General features: G+C 41.0%; 1 protein-coding gene across 1 annotated transcript in view; it reads right to left on the bottom strand.

Moving 5' to 3' along the window:
* AFG1L (AFG1 like ATPase) overlaps positions 1–20,747 on the bottom strand; it is a 158,650-nt gene that overhangs the window by 133,541 nt on the left and 4,362 nt on the right. The window contains exon 2 of the mRNA XM_036902913.2: positions 12,763–12,986. Within this exon, the coding sequence (XP_036758808.2) occupies positions 12,763–12,986 (224 nt within the window). The remainder of the gene's footprint in view (positions 1–12,762; positions 12,987–20,747) is intronic.

Here is a 20,747-nt window from a genome sequence, read left to right as displayed (position 1 = left end):
GGACAATTAGATAATAAGGGTGGTGCTTTAAAATAAAAAGTGTTGTTTTCCGTTTGTTTAAAATGCAGGAATACTACATTTCCTGTTTTCCCCACACCCCTCACCATCTATTATTATCTCCCAAAATGACAGAATCATAGACAATGATTCCAGCTGAAATATTGAGCATAATTACATCTTTTAGAAACTAACATCATTCTCAACATAGACCACTTTTTGATAAAAGTAGATCACTTCAGGTTTCTAAGATCTTTAAAAACTCAACTACATGTTAGCACCCACAAATCCTCTTTACATGAAAATTTTAAAAGCCTTCAGTTGATTTGCAAAAGAACCCTCATAACCTAAAGGACACCAATTTGTTCAGTTTCTGAGTGTAATTAAGGCTATTTAAGTATCTAAATAACTAGCAAGTGTGTGTTGGGGGGGTGAGCTTAAACCTCTAAAATAACTAGCATAAAAATTGGCTCAATTTCTGATTATAACAGATTTGAAGATGAAAATGACTTTTTAATGCCTCATGCATTCAAGCAGTAAGCATCTGTAAGCTCCTCTATGTGCCACCGGCAGACAAATGACAGGAGGCACCTGCTTCAGCAAATTCTTCCGCGTTCACTCACTCCTGAAACTGGCATTCTGATTCTGGACTGCCTTAGGTGGCTCTGCTGGGCATGATCTACTCCGGTCCACCACTGGTTCAGAAGGATGGCCAAGACAAGGATAATTCTCAAGCCAACCTGGAATTCATTAAAAGAAAGATATGGACAATATCCCTCAGTCAGAACCCAGCTGAGGTTCTGAATTTGAGGAAATTCTCCTAGATTTCTCTTGGCTTAGCAAAGAACTGACACTAAGGAGAACAGACACACCCACAGAGAGGCAAATGGATAGAGAACTCAGAGACACCTACGATCTCATAGACGTGGACAGGCTAACAGGCCACCAGGTCAACTGCAAGGAGAGTCAGCAGAGAAATTGTGTGCATCCTCACTGATGGCTTTGTTACTCATTTTTTCATTTATTCTTCAAACATGGATTGAACATTGAGCACCTACTTTAGGCCAGCGTGTAAACTGCATTCTGCAGACCTGAAGGCCCAGAGAAAAAGACATAGTGTTTACTAAAGGAGCATGGGGTCGTCAGATGGGCAATGTGAGATGGGCCACAACAAAAGGATGGGGGTGAGGAGCAGCCTCAGCAAAGGCCCAGAGGCAAGAGAAGGTTCCAGTCTTATCCAGGGATCTTCAAGAAGTCTGTTCCAGCTGGTGCTTTTACTGTTCTTTCTCCTGAGGGCACTAAGAAGCCTTAAGCAAGAGGATGGTACAGTCAGATTATGTGTTAGAAATACCATTCTTGGTACACTGTGGAGAATGAGCTGAATGGCAGGAAACACTCCTTATACCTACTTCACGGACAAGCCATCCAAGTGGCCAGGAAGAAATACTGTTGGGGTTTTTTTTGTGGTTCATCAGGGCAAAAGCAAGTGAAAGCAGCCCTCTGGTGGTCTGCATTGCCAGGAAGGGGCTGCAGATTGCCTGGGAGCTGTGCTTCGGCTTCTCCGGGAGAAATGGCACAGGGCTGTGGCAGTGTGGCCCAAATCGTGTGTTCAGGTCCTACTACCTGCAGTTTCCATGAGAGATGATAACATAGGTCCTGGATGCTCAGTTTTTCTTTTATCATCTCTTGTTTCAGAATAGAAGTTTCCACTCAGTTAAAAACCAATTATATAAAGCAAAATCAGTTTACTATTCAGCTTAAGAAAAGAACTGAAGGCAAAATATCTAATTCTTACAAGTTTACTATGGTTAAAAGACAATAATCTCCTTAGAATTACCCCCAAAGATGCTGCCTTTGTAGAGAATCTTCAGGAACAGCAAATGGGAAAGCAATTGGAGAGAAGCTCACTGGGTATAACTCTGAACTTCAGGCTGAAATCAATTTTATGGAAAAACAACTAAAAGAAAGAAAATCTGAAAATTCTGAACTAGACTGGCTGGTGACTTTACAAAAGAAATGAAATAACCAGAACATCAATCAAAATCAAGTGGCTTTTCCAAATACAGCATGCTCTTCACCCAAAGATTGGCCTTCGTTAACAAGAGATGTTCTTGCTCTACTCAAGATTTGCCCTTGCCAGGCACATGAAAAGATGCTCCACATCGCTAATCATCAGGGAAATGCAAATTAAAACCACACTGAGATATCACCTCACACCAGTTAGGATGGCCAACATCCAAAAGACAAACAACAACAAATGTTGGCGAGGATGTGGAGAAAGGAGAACCCTCCTACAGTGCTGGTGATCAACCATTGTGGAAAGCAGTATGGAGGTTCCTCAAAAAACTCAAAATAGAAATTCCATTTGACCCAGGAATTCCACTCCTAGGAATTTACCCTAAGAATACAGGATCACGGATTCAAAGAGACATACGCACCCCTATGTTAATCGTAGCACTATTTACAATAGCCAAGAAATGAAAGCAACCTAAGTGTCCATCAAGTAGATGAATGAATAAAGAAGATGTACATATACACAATGGAATACTATTCAGCCATAAGAAGAAAACAAATCCTATAATTTGCAGCAACATAGAGGGTATTATGCTCAGTGAAATAAGCCAGGCAGAAAAGGCAAATACCATATTATTTCCCTCATTTGTGGAGTATAACAACGAAGCAAAACTGAAGGAACAAAATAGCAGCAGACTCACAGACTCCAAGAAGGGACTAGTGGTTACCAAAGGGGAGGGGTGGGGAAGAGCAGGTGGGGAGGGAGGGAGAAGGGGACTGTTGTTATCATGACTGGTGCACATGGTGTGTGTGGGGTCACAGAGAAGACAGTGTAGCTCAGAAAAGACAAATAGGGACTCTGTGGCATCTTAACTACACTGATGGACAGGGACTGCAATGGGGTATGTGGGGGGGACTTGATAAGGAGGAATCTAGTAACCACAATGCTGCTCATGGGACTGTATATTAATGATACCAAAATAAAAATAAAAACACATAGAGTGCGAGTAACTGAGAGACAGCTAAACAGAGATGTTAACAGAGGATGATAACTTGCCACCTAATATAAATATATAAATACATAAAATATATACAATGATAATGCTACATACACAAAATATATATTAACTTGAAAACAGAAACCTTTAATTGAAATGTTGAAGGACTGAAAACTAAGTATATTCACTTGAAAATGCAAGGTCTATGTGTGTATATGCTTCTCCATGTACATTTTAATGCATATGTGTATGTAAGCATATAAAAGCCTAGTAAAAAAATCTACATTCATTACCTATAAAGGATAAAATAAGTTACTGTTATTGTCCTCCTTATGATTTTTATATGTTTTCCTATTTTGACAATGAGCATGGTTTACTTTTAGAATAAAAAATAAAATATATTTTTTTAAAAGTAAAAAATATAAATCAAGTATAAAAATCAAATGTGTATTCATATTTGAACTGACTGTTTATAGTTCATAATGCATGAGCAAAACCGAAAGTTTCTGTGATGACTGCCCTTGTACTGTTCACCATGTAACTTATTCACTATGTAAGAATTTGTTCTCCATGTAAGAACTTGTTCATTATGCTTCAGAAGATTGGAGACTGACGAAAATTAGGCTTGGGGTGGATTAATGATTGTGCATTGAGCATTGACTCCCCTATACAGAATTTTATTGTTGTTAACAACCATTTGATCAATAAATATGAGAGATGCCCTAACAACAACAACCAAGAAAAAGTACACACTTCCAATTGTAAAATAAATAAGCAACCGGGATGTAATGTATAGCATAAGGAATATAGTCAAAATATTGTAACAACTTGGTATGGTGATAGCTGGTACTTAGAATTATCATGTATATAAATGTTGAATCACTGTGTTGTACACCTGAAACTAATGTGATGTAATACTGTGTGTCAACTACCCTTCAATAAAAAATAATTATCTAAAAAAAAAAGTAAAAAATAAAAGATTTGTCCTTTGCTACCATTTCCTCCCACTTCCTCCACGGCCATCCTTGTTGCCAGTAGATCCAAGCAAAAATTCTTTAAACGGAGACCTCTATTTTCCTACTCCATAAATACTTCCTGCCAAGGGGTTTTTTACTGTCTATCACTGTGATTTTCCCCTTCCCAGGGGAAGGAGTTACCGAAGCCAGGACACGGCTGGCAGAGCAGCATCCTGGGGCCAGCCCAGCTGCATTAAGCCCTGGAGACTCTGTGGAGTGGCCCTGGCCCTGGACATTTCAACACATAGGCCAGCGATGGCTGACCCTTCTGGCACCTTGGGGGAAAGGCCTGGAAGCTGGACGCCTTTGTTCCTGGAGGAACAGCAGAGTGGCCCCCAAAGATCATGGTAGTGTACCCCAAAACATGTAGGAGATAAGAGCATCTTACAGGGAAGTTTTATCTTTACGGCCAGGGCATGTACCTCCCATATCCCTATATATTGGCCTGTAACTCCTTCAGGGAGGGGGGTGAAAGTCAGGTGTACTAGACCAGGATGAGATCCCATTCCTGCCAGTGTCCTATCACAGGACCCCTCTCTTGCATGCATCCTACCTGAGGGACAAGATTTGCCTATGCTGGTGTCATTAAAACATGTATCTTATCACCCTGAAGGTTATTTTCTTCTACAGTCCCTGTGGCCTGGACCTGTCCCCTGGCTGCAGCTGCTGCCTGATGACTGCTCTGAACTCCCTACCTGTTCAGCTACTGACTGCCTGTGGAATGGGCCAGCTATGGACTTAATCTGCCTTGGACTTTGAATTCAGCTAAATCTTCCAACTTGAAGATTATCATGATTTTATTGCTGTTGCTATTTTATGTTATAAGCCTGGTCACAATGCTCCAGTTTTCTCACCCAGGGGCCATTGTGGAAGACAGGGAATGAGTAGATTGTGAGGCAAGACTTCTGGAGGGGTGGGCTGTGGGTAAAACTGCAACATTTCCACAATCTCTCTCCTGGCCTTAATAGTGTTTCCATAACAATAGGTGTTTCCAAGGGGTGGAGAGAAGTAGTCCTTCTCCATCTCAACAGGTAAGGGAAGGGAGGGCATATCTAGACAGGAGAGCCTGGGTGAGGTCCCTTTTTGCAGCCCGGTTGTGAGAGACACGGGCGAGGAGAAGTGGAGGACTGCTTGTAAGCAGTAAACAGGTTTCTCCCACTTTATTTCTTCCTTTGACTGATTTTGGTTCGAAGGTATTTTGCCCCAGGCTGGAAATTTATTTTCCCCCTGAGTTACAAGACATAAGTACACATTATACATAGAACTCAGAAACACCTGGCATTTGTGAAAAAGAGTTAAAGCCAAGAAAATTCAGCTTATGATATTTCAAAATGAGGAAAAAAATTCCATTGCCAAAAAACTCTTACTAAGATATGCCCTATCTTTTCTGGACTCTGTGCTAATAATTCCCCTTCCTCACTCTATTTGTAAAGAGCAAATACTGAACTAGTGGAGTCTAGAATGACATGATCAAGAAAAGAAGTAACTTCCTCAAAATGATAAAAACAACTAAACTGTTGAATTATCTCACAATTACACTTAAAAATATTTTTATTATGGAATATTATAAACAGGTTAAATTGGAGAGAATACTGAACACTTGGTTACCTACCACCCAGCTTTATCGAATCTTCATACTTTGACATATTTATTACAAAATTTAAGTAATAACATATTAGATACAGCCGAGGTCCTTTGTGCCCTTCATCCTCAGAATTAACAATCCTGATTAAAGTTTATTATCCCCATGCTAGGTAATATTCCATTTCAGAAATACATTCTGATTTACTTATACATCTTTGTGGCATCTGATAGTTACCCTCTCAAAACAGACTCTTCATTAAGGTTTCTACTGGGTTGCTTGACATTTTTTCTATTTATTTTTGGTACAAGTTCTTTCAGAAAGCCATCTGTAGTCAATTTTTTTTAGAGGATTTTTTGTTGTTGTTGTTATTATTAATGTACAATTACATGAGTAACATTATGGTTACTAGACTTCCCCCATCACCAAGTCCCCCCCACATACCCCATTAGTCACTGTCCATCAGCGTAGTGAGATGCTATAGAGTCACTACTCATCTTCTCTGTGTTGGACAGCCCTCCCCGTGCTCCCCACCCCCTACATTATGTCTGCTAATTGTAATGCCCCTTTTCCCCCTTATGCCTCCCTTCCCACCCATCCTCCCCAGTCCCTTTCCCTTTGGTAACTGCTAATCCATCCTTGGGTTCTCTGAGTCTGCTGCTGTTTTGTTCCTTCAGTTTTTTCTTTGTTATACTCCACAGATGAGTGAAATCATTTGATACTTGTCTTTTAAGGGTAGCTTCTTTACTTTCTAACTGTCTAACTTTAACTCACTTATTACACTATTATAAACACAATCTGAATGATTCTTTATTTCTCTCTTCTTATTCTTCCTCCTCCAACCTTTATATGATAGGTGTTTTGTTCTGTACTCCTTTGCATTTCCCTTGACTGCTTCTGTGGATAGCTGATGTTATTTTTTGCCTTTAGTTAGTATTTGGTTGGTGTGCTTTCTTTGCTGTGATTATATTTTCTATCACGGCTTTGTATCTTACCCTTTCTGAGAGATGCTGAGTTCTCACAGATGTAGATGTCGCCTGGCTGTTGTACTGTATCTTCTGGTCTCTCTTTTAGGAATAGTTGTATTTGCTTTATTTTCAAAATATATATGGGGTTGGAAGGAGACGTCCGCCGCCCTACTCACGCTGCCATCTTGAGCACTATCCTGTAGTCAATTATTTTTGATGCAAATATTTTCTCCCAGTCCACAGTCTGCCTTTTCAGTTTTTCTATGATGCTTTTTAAGTTTTAAATTTTAGTATAGTCAAATGTTTACCTTTATAATTTAGGCTTTTGTATCTTATATGAGATATTCTTCCTTTTCCCAAATTCATAAGATATTTCTCTAGTTTTCCTTAAAGTTTTAAAATTTCACTTTAAATTTTGGATATTAATTCTAAGATTTATTTTTGTGTTTAGAGAGGAAGGTAGGTACCTATTTTTACATTTCACAGACAGTCAATTGTCTCATTCCTGTTGATTGGCTGGACCATCTTTTTTCCCACTGATTTTCAGTGCCAACCCCAATGGTCTATCAAGTTTCCCCGTACATTCTGTACTTTCTACTTTGTTCCATCTGTCTGTCTGCCTGGATGCAGGTACACATGAAGCGACATAATGTGCTATTAGCCAGGAAAGCCAAAGCGACTGCATTCCAGCAGAACCCTGACTGCGATGAACAGTCTCGCCCCAACCCTCAGATCTAGTCAGGTAGCAGTCTTCTAGAGCAGGGGTCACCAAATCCAGGCTGACACCTGTTTTTAATAAGTACTTACTGGAATACCTTTATTTATGTGTTGTCTGTGGCTCTTTGACTACAAGGGCAGAAGTGAGTGGATGCAGAAGTCACATGGCCCCGTGGGCCACAGATTCCCCACATGGTCCTTTATGGAGATTTGCCAGCCCCTGACCGGACCTCAGCCTACACCCTCCGGCTGCCGCACCAAAGCAGTCAGCTCTGGCTGATGACGACAGATGAAACCCCAGACCTGAACACTGTGAAACGGGGCTACACCCCCTTCCTTTAAATTCCTTTAATAAGGGACTTATTAAAGACATTCTCATCTATGTTGGTGACATAATTTCACCTTTTAGAACCATGATAAAAAACTGAACACATTGTTTAATTATTCTGGAGACTCAAGCAGCCCCATTAACACTCAGTTTTCCAAATTTCGGACTTTAAATGGTGTTTGGTATGTTCTTAGTTCTCAAAAAACAATGTAGTTTGAACCTCAAGCTCATGTCCTTACAGATGACCCTGTCACTGGGTTAGGCTGCAGTGCTTCTGCTTCAGCTTTCATAAAACTGTGATAAAAGAAGCATTCATTTAAAAACAATTCTGGCCTTTAATAAACCTGTGGCTGTAGATATTGTCCATTTTGGACTCAATGCTGCTTATGACCTTCTGAAGGATAAAGTTCCAGGGATCAGGGAAGCTTTAGCTAAACCACACTGCTCAACCTTCCTTAACCTATAGGAAATGCGGGCTGCAAGAAGATGAATGAAGAAAACAAGTGCTCACTCCCTTATCTGGAGGAAAGAAGGGAGGGACTGGGGAAACAGCAACCGGCCTGGTCCTGGGTAAGAAGGGCTCCAGACAGCTGAGCGAAAAGCCCAGAGCCCAGCATTCCAGGGACGCTGCTCACAGGTGCCAGCAGCCAGAGCAAGGGAAGCATCAGGACCTCAGGTAGGCCGGTGCACGGGGGGCCTGGTCTTTTCTACCTGCTATGTGCATTGTTCCCGGGAGGGTGAGGAGGGCTCTCCAAATAAAAGGTGGGAGCATAGAAGAGGGAGTTGGAAATTACAGTTTCTCATTAGAGAAGAAATTGAAAATTATTTTGTAGAAAGCAGAAGAAAAAGGAAAAAAGGAATTTTGTCCCCCACCCCAGCCCAATTCCCAGGTCTCCTGGGCTATGACATTTCCTCCCAAAAGATGGAAAAACCTGGCTGCCTACATACCCATGATTAATGGGGGCATTTCAGAGCAGCTCCACACCCTGTTTAATTTTCTCCCTCCCTGACTCTAGGAACGCTTGATTTGGCTGTGTAGAAGTAATTCTAATTATAGTGATTTACATGAACTACTTACCATTTATGCCTAATTACCTCACAGCACAATAACAATTATGCATACATTAAAGGTGTCAGATTAACCTGGCTGTAAGTTTTATTTGATAACAAAAGTAGAGTGCTCATAAACGCTCATTCTTCAGTCTGTTGCTCATACAGCGTGGTCACCTGCTGCTAACTTTCTCAGATCTTTGTTAGAGAAAATACTGTTACCTAGGTAGGGGAAAGTGGCCTCATAGCCTGCCAGCAATTGTTTTCTCACTGATAACGCGGGTATTCTGTGAAGAAGGTGCAGCATTTTATTCTAATATTATAACTAGACTTACAGAGGGCACTTGGGAGTGCAATGAAAAAAGGCCATTACAATGAATGTTTAAACATCTGCATTAAATAACAAAATCAAATGCCCATATATGCTAAGTGAACAAGTCAGAGAAAAATACTGTATTCTAGAATGGTGTTTTCCAGGGGCTGGGGGGTGTGGGGGGGCAGGGAGTGACAAGACATGGTCAAAGGATATAAACTCCCAGCCACAAGATGCGAGAACTCTGGGCATCCGATGCACAGCATGGTAGCCATGATTAACAATACTGTATCATATACGTGAAAGCTGTTAAAAGAGTAGATCTGAAATGTTTTCACCACACACAAAAAAATAGTAATTATGTGAGGGGACATAGGTGTTAACCAACCTTACTGTAGTAACCATTTTGCGATATATGTGAATATTAAATCATCATGCTGTGGCCTGGGTGGCCTGTGCAGGGCTCAGCTGGCTGGTCCTGCCAGGCTGCCCAAAAAAAAAAATCATCATCATGCCGTACACTCTAAACTTACATATGTCATACGTCAATAATAGCTCAATAAAGCTAGGGACAAAATCAATCACAAATCCTATTGACAAAAATAAACAAGTCTACACTTGTTCTTCTATCATGGGGAAATCTAATAGCTCAAATTCTCCTTCTCTGATAATCAGCATATCTGTATTCACTTTTTAGAAGATTAAGTCTGTGGCATCTTTACAATCTCCAAATGCTAAAGCTTTACGTATGTTTTATTTCAAATTACATTACATGTTCAGGTCTTTTCAATGTTGAGGATTTAGCAGGCTTAAGAAACTATACGAGAAATACTACCAACAAAGGGATGTTGATCGAGCTACTGAACATTAATGAAGGGCCCCCACCCATAAGATGGCAAAATTCCCGCTTCTCTTCCGGGTCCTCAATTCCCGCCGGCGCCATCTGAACCCCATTCACCCCTTGCCTCCCTAATCCCAGCACCTGGCCAATAGCCACCAGCCCCGTAGAAGTAACACCACAATCACCCCATGCCCCTTCCTATATAACCCAGCACCTTTCCCTAATAAAGCGGAATTCTCCGGTGAATTGCTGCTGTGTGTCGCTCCTTTCCTTTCAATTAACTCACATGTGCATTAGGACTTAACAAATACAAGCTGCACTGGACACTTGAAACTATCTGATACATCAAATCTCCTACTCACATTAAGATCACAATTACACAGACCAGGGCTTCTAGATGGTAGATATTGCACTTCCTTACGGCTAAATAGCTGTCTACTCAACTAGGCAGACCCATCATGGCCAATTCAGGAACCAAAGGTGGAAATGTGGGAGAATATCCCTAAAGTCCAGGAAATGATTTTAAAGGAAAAAAAACACATTGCTGAATTGTCAACCAGATATGTTAATGATTAAAGGATACTTTTAATTGGGTGGAAGTTCACCAAGCACAGAAAGATGAGCCCTAGGATGATACACAATGGGGAGGAGAAAAGAAAGGCCTACATTTCCAAAAGGGAGAAGACTCAAAAGGGAATAAGATTCAAGTTCATGAAAACAATTTAACTCTCAGATCTAAAAAATTCAATTACATAATACATCTTGCTTCCCAGCTGTGACACATAACCAAGTTGTTATTTTATTTGGAAGGTCACATATATTGCAAACTATGATTAGGTGTGTAATACATAAACAGTCTACATTTTCCAAACTTTTTCATTCTTCACCCACCTATAAACTTTTGGAAATATGGGGAAAAGAAGTAGGGTTAGCCATCAAAAGGGGTAATTCCTCATGACTTCCTATAAGCATTGCGCTGTACGGGCCAATCATAACGGCTACCACACTCACAGTCCTCTTCTGGGTGGTACCTTCTGCAGAGATCTGATCTTCACACGGACCAGTGGCCTCTGAGAAGCGTGATGTGATAGCTCAGAATGAACTGACTGGCTGTCCTCTCAGATTCTTATCCAGGAATTTAAATCATAGATAACAAGAAGAGAATTAAGAAGTTGGTAGAACAAACTGAAGTGGAAGCAGACATGGGAGAAAAGGAACAGAGTAAGCAGATTCCATGAAGGGCAGAGCACTGGAGTAAGAGTCAAGTGCCCACGACCACCGCCTGCCAATCGGCAAAGCTTTTAGAGCCAGTGATGCTGCCGAAGGCCTGGGGCTCCTGAGATGCCTCCGCTGCTGTTTGCATATGCAGCCTTATTCTAAATCGCCATTTTTTTGGCAACCTAAATGAATTCCTATTCCTTTTGCCAAAAGTTGTTAACAAATTGACAGCCTTTTTCTTTACATAAAAATAAAACTACTTAGTTATACTCTCAAGAACTTTTTAAAAAGTAAAATTACTCTCATTAGAGTTTTAAAACAGAGTACTACTAACATGTGGTATGTAGTACCTTTTTTCTAAAGACCATATAGTGAAAGAATATTTGTGTGTAGGGTAGGTGGGGAGATGGTTTGGCCCACCAATTAAAGAAAAACTAGATTCTTAGGCTGAACCACACCCTAAGTCTCATTATTATACTATCCCTCATACTTCGGGGATGACCCCACAGATGACAGTGGTTTCCACGATGGGATGGGGAATGGGTGTTTCCTGTTCTCCCAGAATTTCAGTGAAAGCTCAATGCTGAGAACAAGGAGAGACAAGTTCTCCTACATTGTGAATAGAGGCAATAGTCATATCCATGCAGGAATTACTTTAAAAGAAAAAAAAAGCAGAAACAGCCCTTAAATCAAAATGGAACTGAAAGTGATCCAGGTAGAAAGCAGTTAAGGAGGGCTGGGCATTCCCACAGACGCCTCTGGTGCCCAGCATGCAGTGTCCCCAGAGACGCATCTGGAGAGATGGGGCTGAGTGTAAGAGGAGACGGGCAGCCCCTCCCCAGGTGGGTGTGTTTAGGTGAGGAAACCCACGGGCAGCTGCCAAGGCAGGGTGTGTGGGTGCTGGTGCGAGGACTGGACAAGTGCCCCTGGGAGCACTGGGTGTACAGGGCGCAGCCAGGGACTGTACCTGCTTCTCACCGGCAGAAGCCCATGGTGGGGGGCTGACCGAAGCTGCCCACGCAGCCGGGGGGAGAAGCTGTCACACTTCCTGCGACCTATGCGGACACCACAGAAGGTGATCTGGCTAAAGCTGTCCTGAAAGGACCCGACCCACAAAGCCTAAATGAAAGGGCCAGGGGGTCCCAGCAGAATGCAGCGATGACAGGAGCTCCACCAGCGTCACGAGGGGACGAAGAGCGGAGCAGTGGAGAGGCCCCCACGGGCATCCTGCAGGACCCACGAGCGTGCCTGCCCACGAAGAGCCGGCACATCAGCGTCTCACACAAAAGGCCCCGCACCGGTCACCTGAGCCTCTGCTGCCTGGCTCTCGCCTTCCATCCCTCTCACTCTCACCCTGGAGAAGCCAGGCAAGCAGAGCGAGGACGATGCAAAGAGGAAGAACAATCCACTCCCCTCCTCCACTGCGGACACCGGGCCACGCTGAGCAACAGGGAGGGCAAAGCTGTGAACCGCACACAAGTCCTCATTTAGATTGGACCGTACCAATCATTACCTAGATACGAAGCTATCCGCATCTCCCTGAAGGTGCAAGAAAGATACAGAACCTGAAGGGGGTGGGAATGGGGACCTCACAGAGCTTGGTTAAAGGAGCTGGTGGGAAATTGTCAAGCTGTTTCATGACTGTACCCAACTGCACTTAATCCATTTTATAAAACGCTTACACTTTTAAACGTTCAATCCTTAGTATCACAAAACCTCACCTTTGAAAAAAGGCCTTCTGCCTCTGTGCTGTATCCTTTCAGGTCCTCATGCAATTTCTGCAGACACCGTACGACTCTTCTCTGATGTTCATCATCCTTCAGCTCATGAGCATTGACCAGAACGTCATAGTGGTCCAGCGGTCCGCGGCAATTAGCCAAAGCTTTTGAATAAGACTCTGTAGCCACGGTGGGAGATACAGTCTCAGCTGTCTGAACTGTATAGGCTATCAACAAAAACATATGCAAAATTTTAGACTTTCTTAAATGAAGGTATTTCATAATGCTCTACATATGTTTCTTAATGGTCATATTAAAACCTTTAACCAGTTACAAGGTATGTATTTGAGCAGTTATGAAAAATATCAGGTTTGATAAAGTGATTATATAAAACACATTTCATACAACAAATTTATTTATACCCTAAGCCCATAAACTATGACCGCACCCCTCTCCTGGGGCCTAGCCTGCCACAGGGTGTCCTCTTGGTCCCCACTCCGCCAACCGCCACTGGGGTTCATCAGACCCTCCCCAGGGCAGGGCTAGCGCCTTCCTCGGGGCTAGGCCTCCTTCCGGTTCCGAGCCCCTGGGCAGAGACGCGACTACTCACAGAGGGCTTTCTCCCGCCGCTTTCTCCTCCACCCCAAGCTACACAGCATTCAGATGCTGTCACACTGACGTCGGCCTTCTGCTCAGGGGAGCCCCTCCTTCCCATAACCTTTAGACTGAACGCGAAGAGTTGGGATACAACAGTGTCTGTTTCAAAGCGGGGGAGAAGGGGTACTCTGACGTTCTTTTCAGCCTCTTTTTAGCCTCTCCTGGGAGAGAAATGATTGGCCATGGCAAGGTCCAATCAAAACTCTGTTCCTTAACTGTGGCAGCTAAGGAACAGGTAAGTCCCTCTTTGTTCTTCAGGAGCAAAAGCAAGGGGCATCGTGCTGGCACGTTTCAGTTTCACAGACTTTGCAAAGGTGCGCTGCTGTGCGCTCTCACACTGTACTGAACGCCGAGATTCCTTGGTTTCAATGAATGACAATGACTTACTTTAGAAAAAAAATTAACAGTCCCGATGTTAATTCCATCTTTTTTCCCCAAGAGAGGGAAAAAACCCCAAATATACCATAAATGTTGATGATAGTGTAGGGCCTTCTTCCAATAGCTGTTCTCCTGTTCTGAATAGAAATTTTAGGTGAGTACAAAGTGAAATACTCCATTTCCTCGCCTCTCTGGCAGACACGGAGGGCCACAGGAGCAGTTCTCACCAAGGGGTGTGAACTGACATGCACACACAGAGCGAGGGCACACGCCCCCTCTCACTCCCTGCCCTTCCTCTGACGGCAAGGAAGCGTGCTGCCTGCGACGGAGGAGCCAGCTTGCCAGGAGAGGCACACAGCGCACTGAGCAAGCCCAGCGGAGCTCGCCAACGATGCTCAGATGCCAGGCCAGCTCTGGACCACCGACCTGGATTTTTAGTCAAAGAATAATAAACTTCCATCTTGCTTTTCAAGCAGTGGGTTTCAGGGTCACTGTTAAAGCGGCCTAAGTTGAACTCTCAGGGTGCTAATGGCCTTGCAAAAGAGAATCTGACTAATTCTCTGGAACCCTAGGCCACACAGGACCAGGCCAAGGCGTGAGTTCAGCGTCGAGGCTGGAGGCACAGGTAAAGGTTTCCAGCAGCTTCAGATATTTACCAATGTGGTATAAGAAATGTATTTGGTCTTGTGAGAAACACACTCACTGGTGCAAACTTAGTCAAAGAGAACAGCAGAGTGAAGCTTTAACTGCGCCCTTGCAAGATCAGTGTTTGGTGAGCAGGCACACTCGGCGGTTACAAGAAGCTATTTATTCCTTAGCACACAAGTCCCTCCCCTGGTCCCTCATTGGCTGAGTACTACAGGGTTCACATTCTCTCCCACACGTCACCTAAGCAAGTTACATCCATCTTAGGCTTTCTTTACATTTGCTTTGATTTTATTGGCTGGTTTAAAACATTCTCTGCATTTTTTTTTTTTTTGCAGTGATGCACAGTCCACTCCTTCTCAATCTCCCTCCCACTCCCAGCTAGAGTGGACCCCCTGGTACGCGTTCTGACATATTGACTTCTTTTCTACACCCTTTTGTTTAAACATTAATTCCCCTGGGAATAAATCACATTTAGTTTTATGCCACTTATGTCTTTGTCCACTGTCCCCTGCACAAGGCTCCTCAAATGCCTGGAATTTCCTGAGTGACTGGAGCCTTCTGTTATTCATAATGAGCCCTTTCCCTTCAGGCCTGAGTTTATAGTAATGAGGTAACTTAGGGCAGCGCCCCAGGATAGCCTCAGGACAGGGCTGGGCTCCAGAGAGAACAAGTGTTTATAGTGTTGAAACTTTCAGCCCCACCCAACCCACTGACCTCCTGGGAGGGGAGGGGAGGCTGGAGATTAATCTCTAAACACTCCTGAACAAGGAGGTTTGGAAAGCTTCCAACGTGGCGATGCACCCAGAGAGGGCATGGAAGCTCCCGGCCCCTGTCCCCATCCCTTGCCCTATGCATCGTTTCCATTTGGCTGTTCCTGAGTTGTAGCCTTTAAAATAAACTGGTAATCATAAGTCAAGTGTTTTCCTGAGTTCTCTAAAACATTTTTGGCAAATTATCAAACCTGAGGTCAGAGTTCGTGGAAAGCCCTAAATTTGTAGTCAGCCATGCAGGTGTGGAGGAGCTGGGCGGCCTGCAGGCAGCTGGTGTCCAAGTGGGGGGACGGGCAGTCTTGCAGGACTGAGCCCTTTATCTTGTGGGCTCTGACACTACCTCCAGGTAGAGAGTGTCAATATTGAATCATATATTTGGACCCATTGGTGTTGGAGTTTTTGAGAATCACAACGGGAAAAGCAAAGGGGAAATGCTCTTTTCTACCCTTCCTTTAATTTTCCAGAGTTAACCAGGTAAGGAACCCAAAAGTAATACTAATTTCCTGCTGTAACTCCGGAAAAAGAAATCCCAGGTTAAAACACCTCTAAAACCGAAATCAGTCAAAGTAAGAAATAAAGTTTAAAGCCCATTTATTGCTTACAAACTGCGGTCCAGGGCCATCTCTCTTTCTGCTCCGGCAGAAGCAAAACCAGCCCTTCCCCTAACCTCTTAGGTTCAGTTAAACCCTCGATTGCCCAGGTAAGGAGAGGAACTTTTATCCACCCCTGTGGAAAACCTGTTGAGATGCAGATGCACTAAAGCCAGGCAAGATATTCTAGAAATATTACAGTTTTACCCACGATAAGAAACTCACTTTAAACATAAAGACACATATAGATTAAAAGTAAATGGATGGAGAAAAATATACTATGCTAACATAAATCAAGAGAAAGCAGGAGTAGCTATATTAATTTCATATAGAATTGACTTCAAAGCAAGGAAAATTATCAGAGATAAAGAAGAGAATCACCTAATGATGCAGTCAATTCTCCAAGACACAACATCCTTAATGCATATGCACCTAACAGACAATCAAACTAAACTATATAAGGCAAAAATTGATAGAACTGTAAGGAGAAACAGATGCCTCTACTACCATAGTTGGAGACTTCAACAATACTCTAGCAGAAATGGACAAATCCAACAGGCAGAAACTCTCTAAGCACCAGTTGAACTCAACAAAACCATCAATCAACTGGCTATAAATGACATCCACAGAATACTTCACCCTGTTAAAGTACAATTTAGTATATTTACAAATTTGCACAGACCTCATTGCTAACTCAATAACATTTCTGTTACCTCCTCAAAAAAAGAAAACCAATACCTATTAGTAGTCACTTCTCCTTCCCTTCCTGCTTCCCCCAACCCTAGGCAACCACTTACTTACTTCTGTCTCTATGGATTTGCCTCTTCTTGACATTTCACATAAATGGGATCATATGCAGTTGTGTGTGGCTTCTTTTACTTAGCATAATGTTTTTGAGGTTTATCCAAGTTGTAGCCTGTATCAGTACTTACTCCTCCCTACGGCTGGGTAATATTCCGTTGTATGGATGGGTGCACCTTACTTTGTTTATTCATTCATCAGTTGATGGACATTAAGATTGTTTCTATTTTTTGGCTAATGTAAATCATGCTTCTATGAATATTTACATACAGGTTTTTGTATGAACATGTTATTTTCATTTCTTTTGGGTATATACCTAGGAGTAGAACTGCTGGGATATACGGTAACTCTGTTTAGCCTTTTGGGAAACTGTCACTGTTTCCCCAAGCATCTGCATTATTTTACGTTCCCACCAGCAATACATGAGGGCTCCAGTGTCTCCACATCCTCTCTAACACTTACTGTCTTTTTGATCATCACCATCCTAGTGGGTGTGAAATGGTATCTCACTGTGGTTTTGAATTGCATTTCCCTAATGACTAATGAATTTTATGGAATGTGAATTATATCTCAATAATGTTTTTAATTTTTAAAAATTCTGGCAAGAAAAAAAATATTCCCAATACATACATATGACAAGAAACTTGTATCCAGTGTATATATAAGAAACACCTAGCAGTAAGACGACCCAATTTAAAAAGAGGAAAAGAGTATCAACAGATACTTAACAAAAGAAGATAAATGAATGGTCAATAAGCATATGAAAAACTGTTCAACATCTTTAGTCATTAGATAGATTCAAATTTAAGCCACAATAAGATACCACTTCCCATTCACTAGATGGACAAAAATGTAAAACGTTGACAACCCTAATTGTTGGTAAGGATGTATAGCAACCACAACACTCCATATATTAATGATGAGAGTGTAAAATGTACACGCATTTTAGACAACAGTTTGGCAATTTCCTATAAAGTTAAACCTACACTTAACAATATGGACCAGAAATTCCATTCCAAGGTATATACCCAAGAGGAATGAAAACATGTAGCCACAAAATGAGATTGTAGCAACTGAAAACAACTGAAATGTCCATCAAAAGGAGAATGGATAAATAAATTGTGATATATTCATATAATAGAATACTACTTGGGAATAAAAATGAACTGTTAAAACATGAAATCACATGAGTCAGTCTGAAAAACATGTAAAATGGAAGAAACTAGGCACAAAAGAGTACAAACTATATAACTCTATGAATTTCAAGAACAGGTAAAAATTAGTAGAAATTAATCTATTGTGGTAGAAAAATTAATCTATGGCAAAAGTAATCTATGATGACAGAAATCAGAGGAGTGAACACCTATAGCATATGTAGAATGAACAGAAGAGATTATCAGGGTCAGTAAACCATCACCATGGGCCAAATCCAGCTCACTGCCTGTTTTTCTAAATAAAGTTTTACTGGAACACAGCCATGTTCATTTATATATTATCTATGGCTGCTTTTGCACAAGGGCAAGAAAAAGTCATGACAGGGACCCTAAGGCCCATGAAGCATAAAATACTTACTATCTGGCCTTTATAGAGTTTGCTGGCCCCTAATCTATATCACTGAGTGCAAGTAACATGGTAAATACAGCTGTGAAAACTTCATTGAATAATACATCTAAATATTCATTATTGTCAAAGTGGATTGGGGACAAGGTGGCAGCCAATACATTTGATGAATGAATAAATAAGTGGATTATATATTACCAGTCTTGATGTTTAAAGAACTGTCACATGTACAAGCAGGATTAGGGTTATATAGGTTGTACCTGGGGAAAGATTCAAGATAAATGGGAAGAAGTGACAAAAGAGCTCAAATTTCAGCTTAAAGAATTTTCTAACAATCAGGGCTATCCAAAAATGAATAGGATGCCTCTGAAAGAAACAGTTAAGGCATAAACTACATGCCTACCATTATTTGATTACATGATCCAGAGGTCCTCTTCAGTTCTGATAATCTGAGTCTATAAAATGTTATCTTTCTATCCTGCTGCACAGCAAATAATTCACAAGTACTTGAGTTCCTTTTGAAAAGAGTATCTATTTCTTACTAAATGAAGATATTCTACCTTAGTGACTTACCCTTGCATACTCAATCAAATTTCAACAGCTTCCTTGAAACATCATGACAAAAGCAGTAATTCATAATTTCTAAGAGTCTCTAGGTATTCAGAGTAGCCAGAGAAAAGTTAGTTAAGCTAAGGAAAAAAAACAAAACAAAAAACATCTCTGGTTATCTACAGAGGCCCTGCCCACAATCTTAGAAAAATCATAACTACATTTTCTAGAATTCAAAGCACCGAAATCAGACTGGCCCCTTTGCCATTATAAGTATAAGTGAGTCTTCTCCAAATTTAAAATGGTTTTAGTAATTTTATATAGAGTTGAATTCATTCCATTTCTGCTCAGCCTGGAATCTACCACCTCTTGCATTTCAGTATTCATATTTCTATTATTCTTAGCAGAGCCCCACATTTATATAACACTTCTTATAGTTTTCAAAGGACTTTCTCATGTAACTTATCTGAGCCTCAGAATGACCTGTGAGAAAGGTAGAGTTAGGACAATTAATCCCAATCTACAGATAAGAAAATTGAAAAACCAAATTAAATGACTGATCCAGTACAATGGAATGAAACCAAAATCATAACCTAGTCTTTCCAGGTCACATTTATTATTGCCCTGGTGTCCCCTATGTTCAGCAGTCCTAAGACAGGGCTGCTCAAAGTTCTTCAAAGTAACATTTATGGAATAAAAGGAGCTTCACTTCTTCACAAAGACAAGGAAGATTGCTGCCAAAAAAGAACACATGCTTAGTTAAATGAAATCAAAACTATATAAGGAATTTAGATTTCCAGTTTAAAATGTTTACCCAACTGCTGTGAGAAAAATGCACAATCAGGAAAAGCACATTTAATATTTCTAAAGGGCTGGATTAAAATTTCAGCTGTAAACTTCATTACTGTAATTAGATTTTTAATGCATATTTATTAAACATCCATTCAAATACTGTGTTCACAATTATTCATGAGTTATTTGTACATTTGTGTTGATTTTAACAAATTGTAAACAGTGGCCACTGACCAGAAATGTTCTCCTACAATGACAGAAGCCCATACTAAGGTCATAGGCAGCCCGTTTATGCTCCATTATGTTCTAACCACACTGAAAAGATAAATATTCAGCTGGGTTTTTTTTGAAAACTGCAATGGTCATCAATGACCCAAAAGTCAGACTCACCAGTGACATTAAAGACCTATGTTTGATTCAGTGATGAATAAACAAAGTACAGAACAGAAGAAAATCAAATCTTAATTAAACTCTTTAGAAAAACAACATAAGCCATCATCAAGGAATGCATCACAAGATGATTTACTTTATTTATAAAAGGCTGATTTGGGGCTTTAAAAGGGTGCTTTTGATTTAAATAGAAAAATTATGAAAATTAAAACTAAATGCTTGCTGGTTATCATTCTTTTCCTTTAGAAGCTAGTAATCTTAATGTGCCAATATGTATAACTTTACAAAAGGAAAAAATAGTACTTTAAATTTCATGATAACAAATCAGTAAAATACTGCCTAAAATCTGAATAAAGCTATTCTGAAGTAATTATAGGCATGGCCTAGCATACTGAGTAACTCCTTAACATTCACCCTGTTCATACACTATTTAATAATGAGATCTGAGGGATCTATTTTTTCCAAATGATAAAGAAAAATGACATCTAGTTGTTAATGTTCATTTATTTTAAATGTTATTCATTCACACATACCTAAATGAAAATTTTTAAATGGAAATCTACAAGAGTCACATTTAAGAGTTACATAAATTGCAACATTTAAGTTACTTAAGCTACATTTAGGTTACACAAGTTGCATTGTGAAGCTATGAAAGGAACTATTCCATGAATTCTATGTTCAGGCTTTGAAAATTGTTGAAAACTGCCACCTGGTCAAGAATTATGTATAGATAACTGACTGAAAAAGGAACTTCTAGTATGGGCTCACTGGTGAGAAGAAGTAAGAAGGCACAAGAAGGACGGAGAACAAAGGTTATGAAGAAGATTCTGGATTTTAGAGCATCATGCACTTT

The sequence above is a fragment of the Manis pentadactyla genome, chromosome 12 (assembly GCF_030020395.1).
Source record: "Manis pentadactyla isolate mManPen7 chromosome 12, mManPen7.hap1, whole genome shotgun sequence".
NCBI lineage: Eukaryota > Metazoa > Chordata > Mammalia > Pholidota > Manidae > Manis > Manis pentadactyla.
The sequence above is the reverse complement of the archived record's forward strand: the minus strand, read 5'-3'. Positions and strand labels throughout refer to the sequence as shown.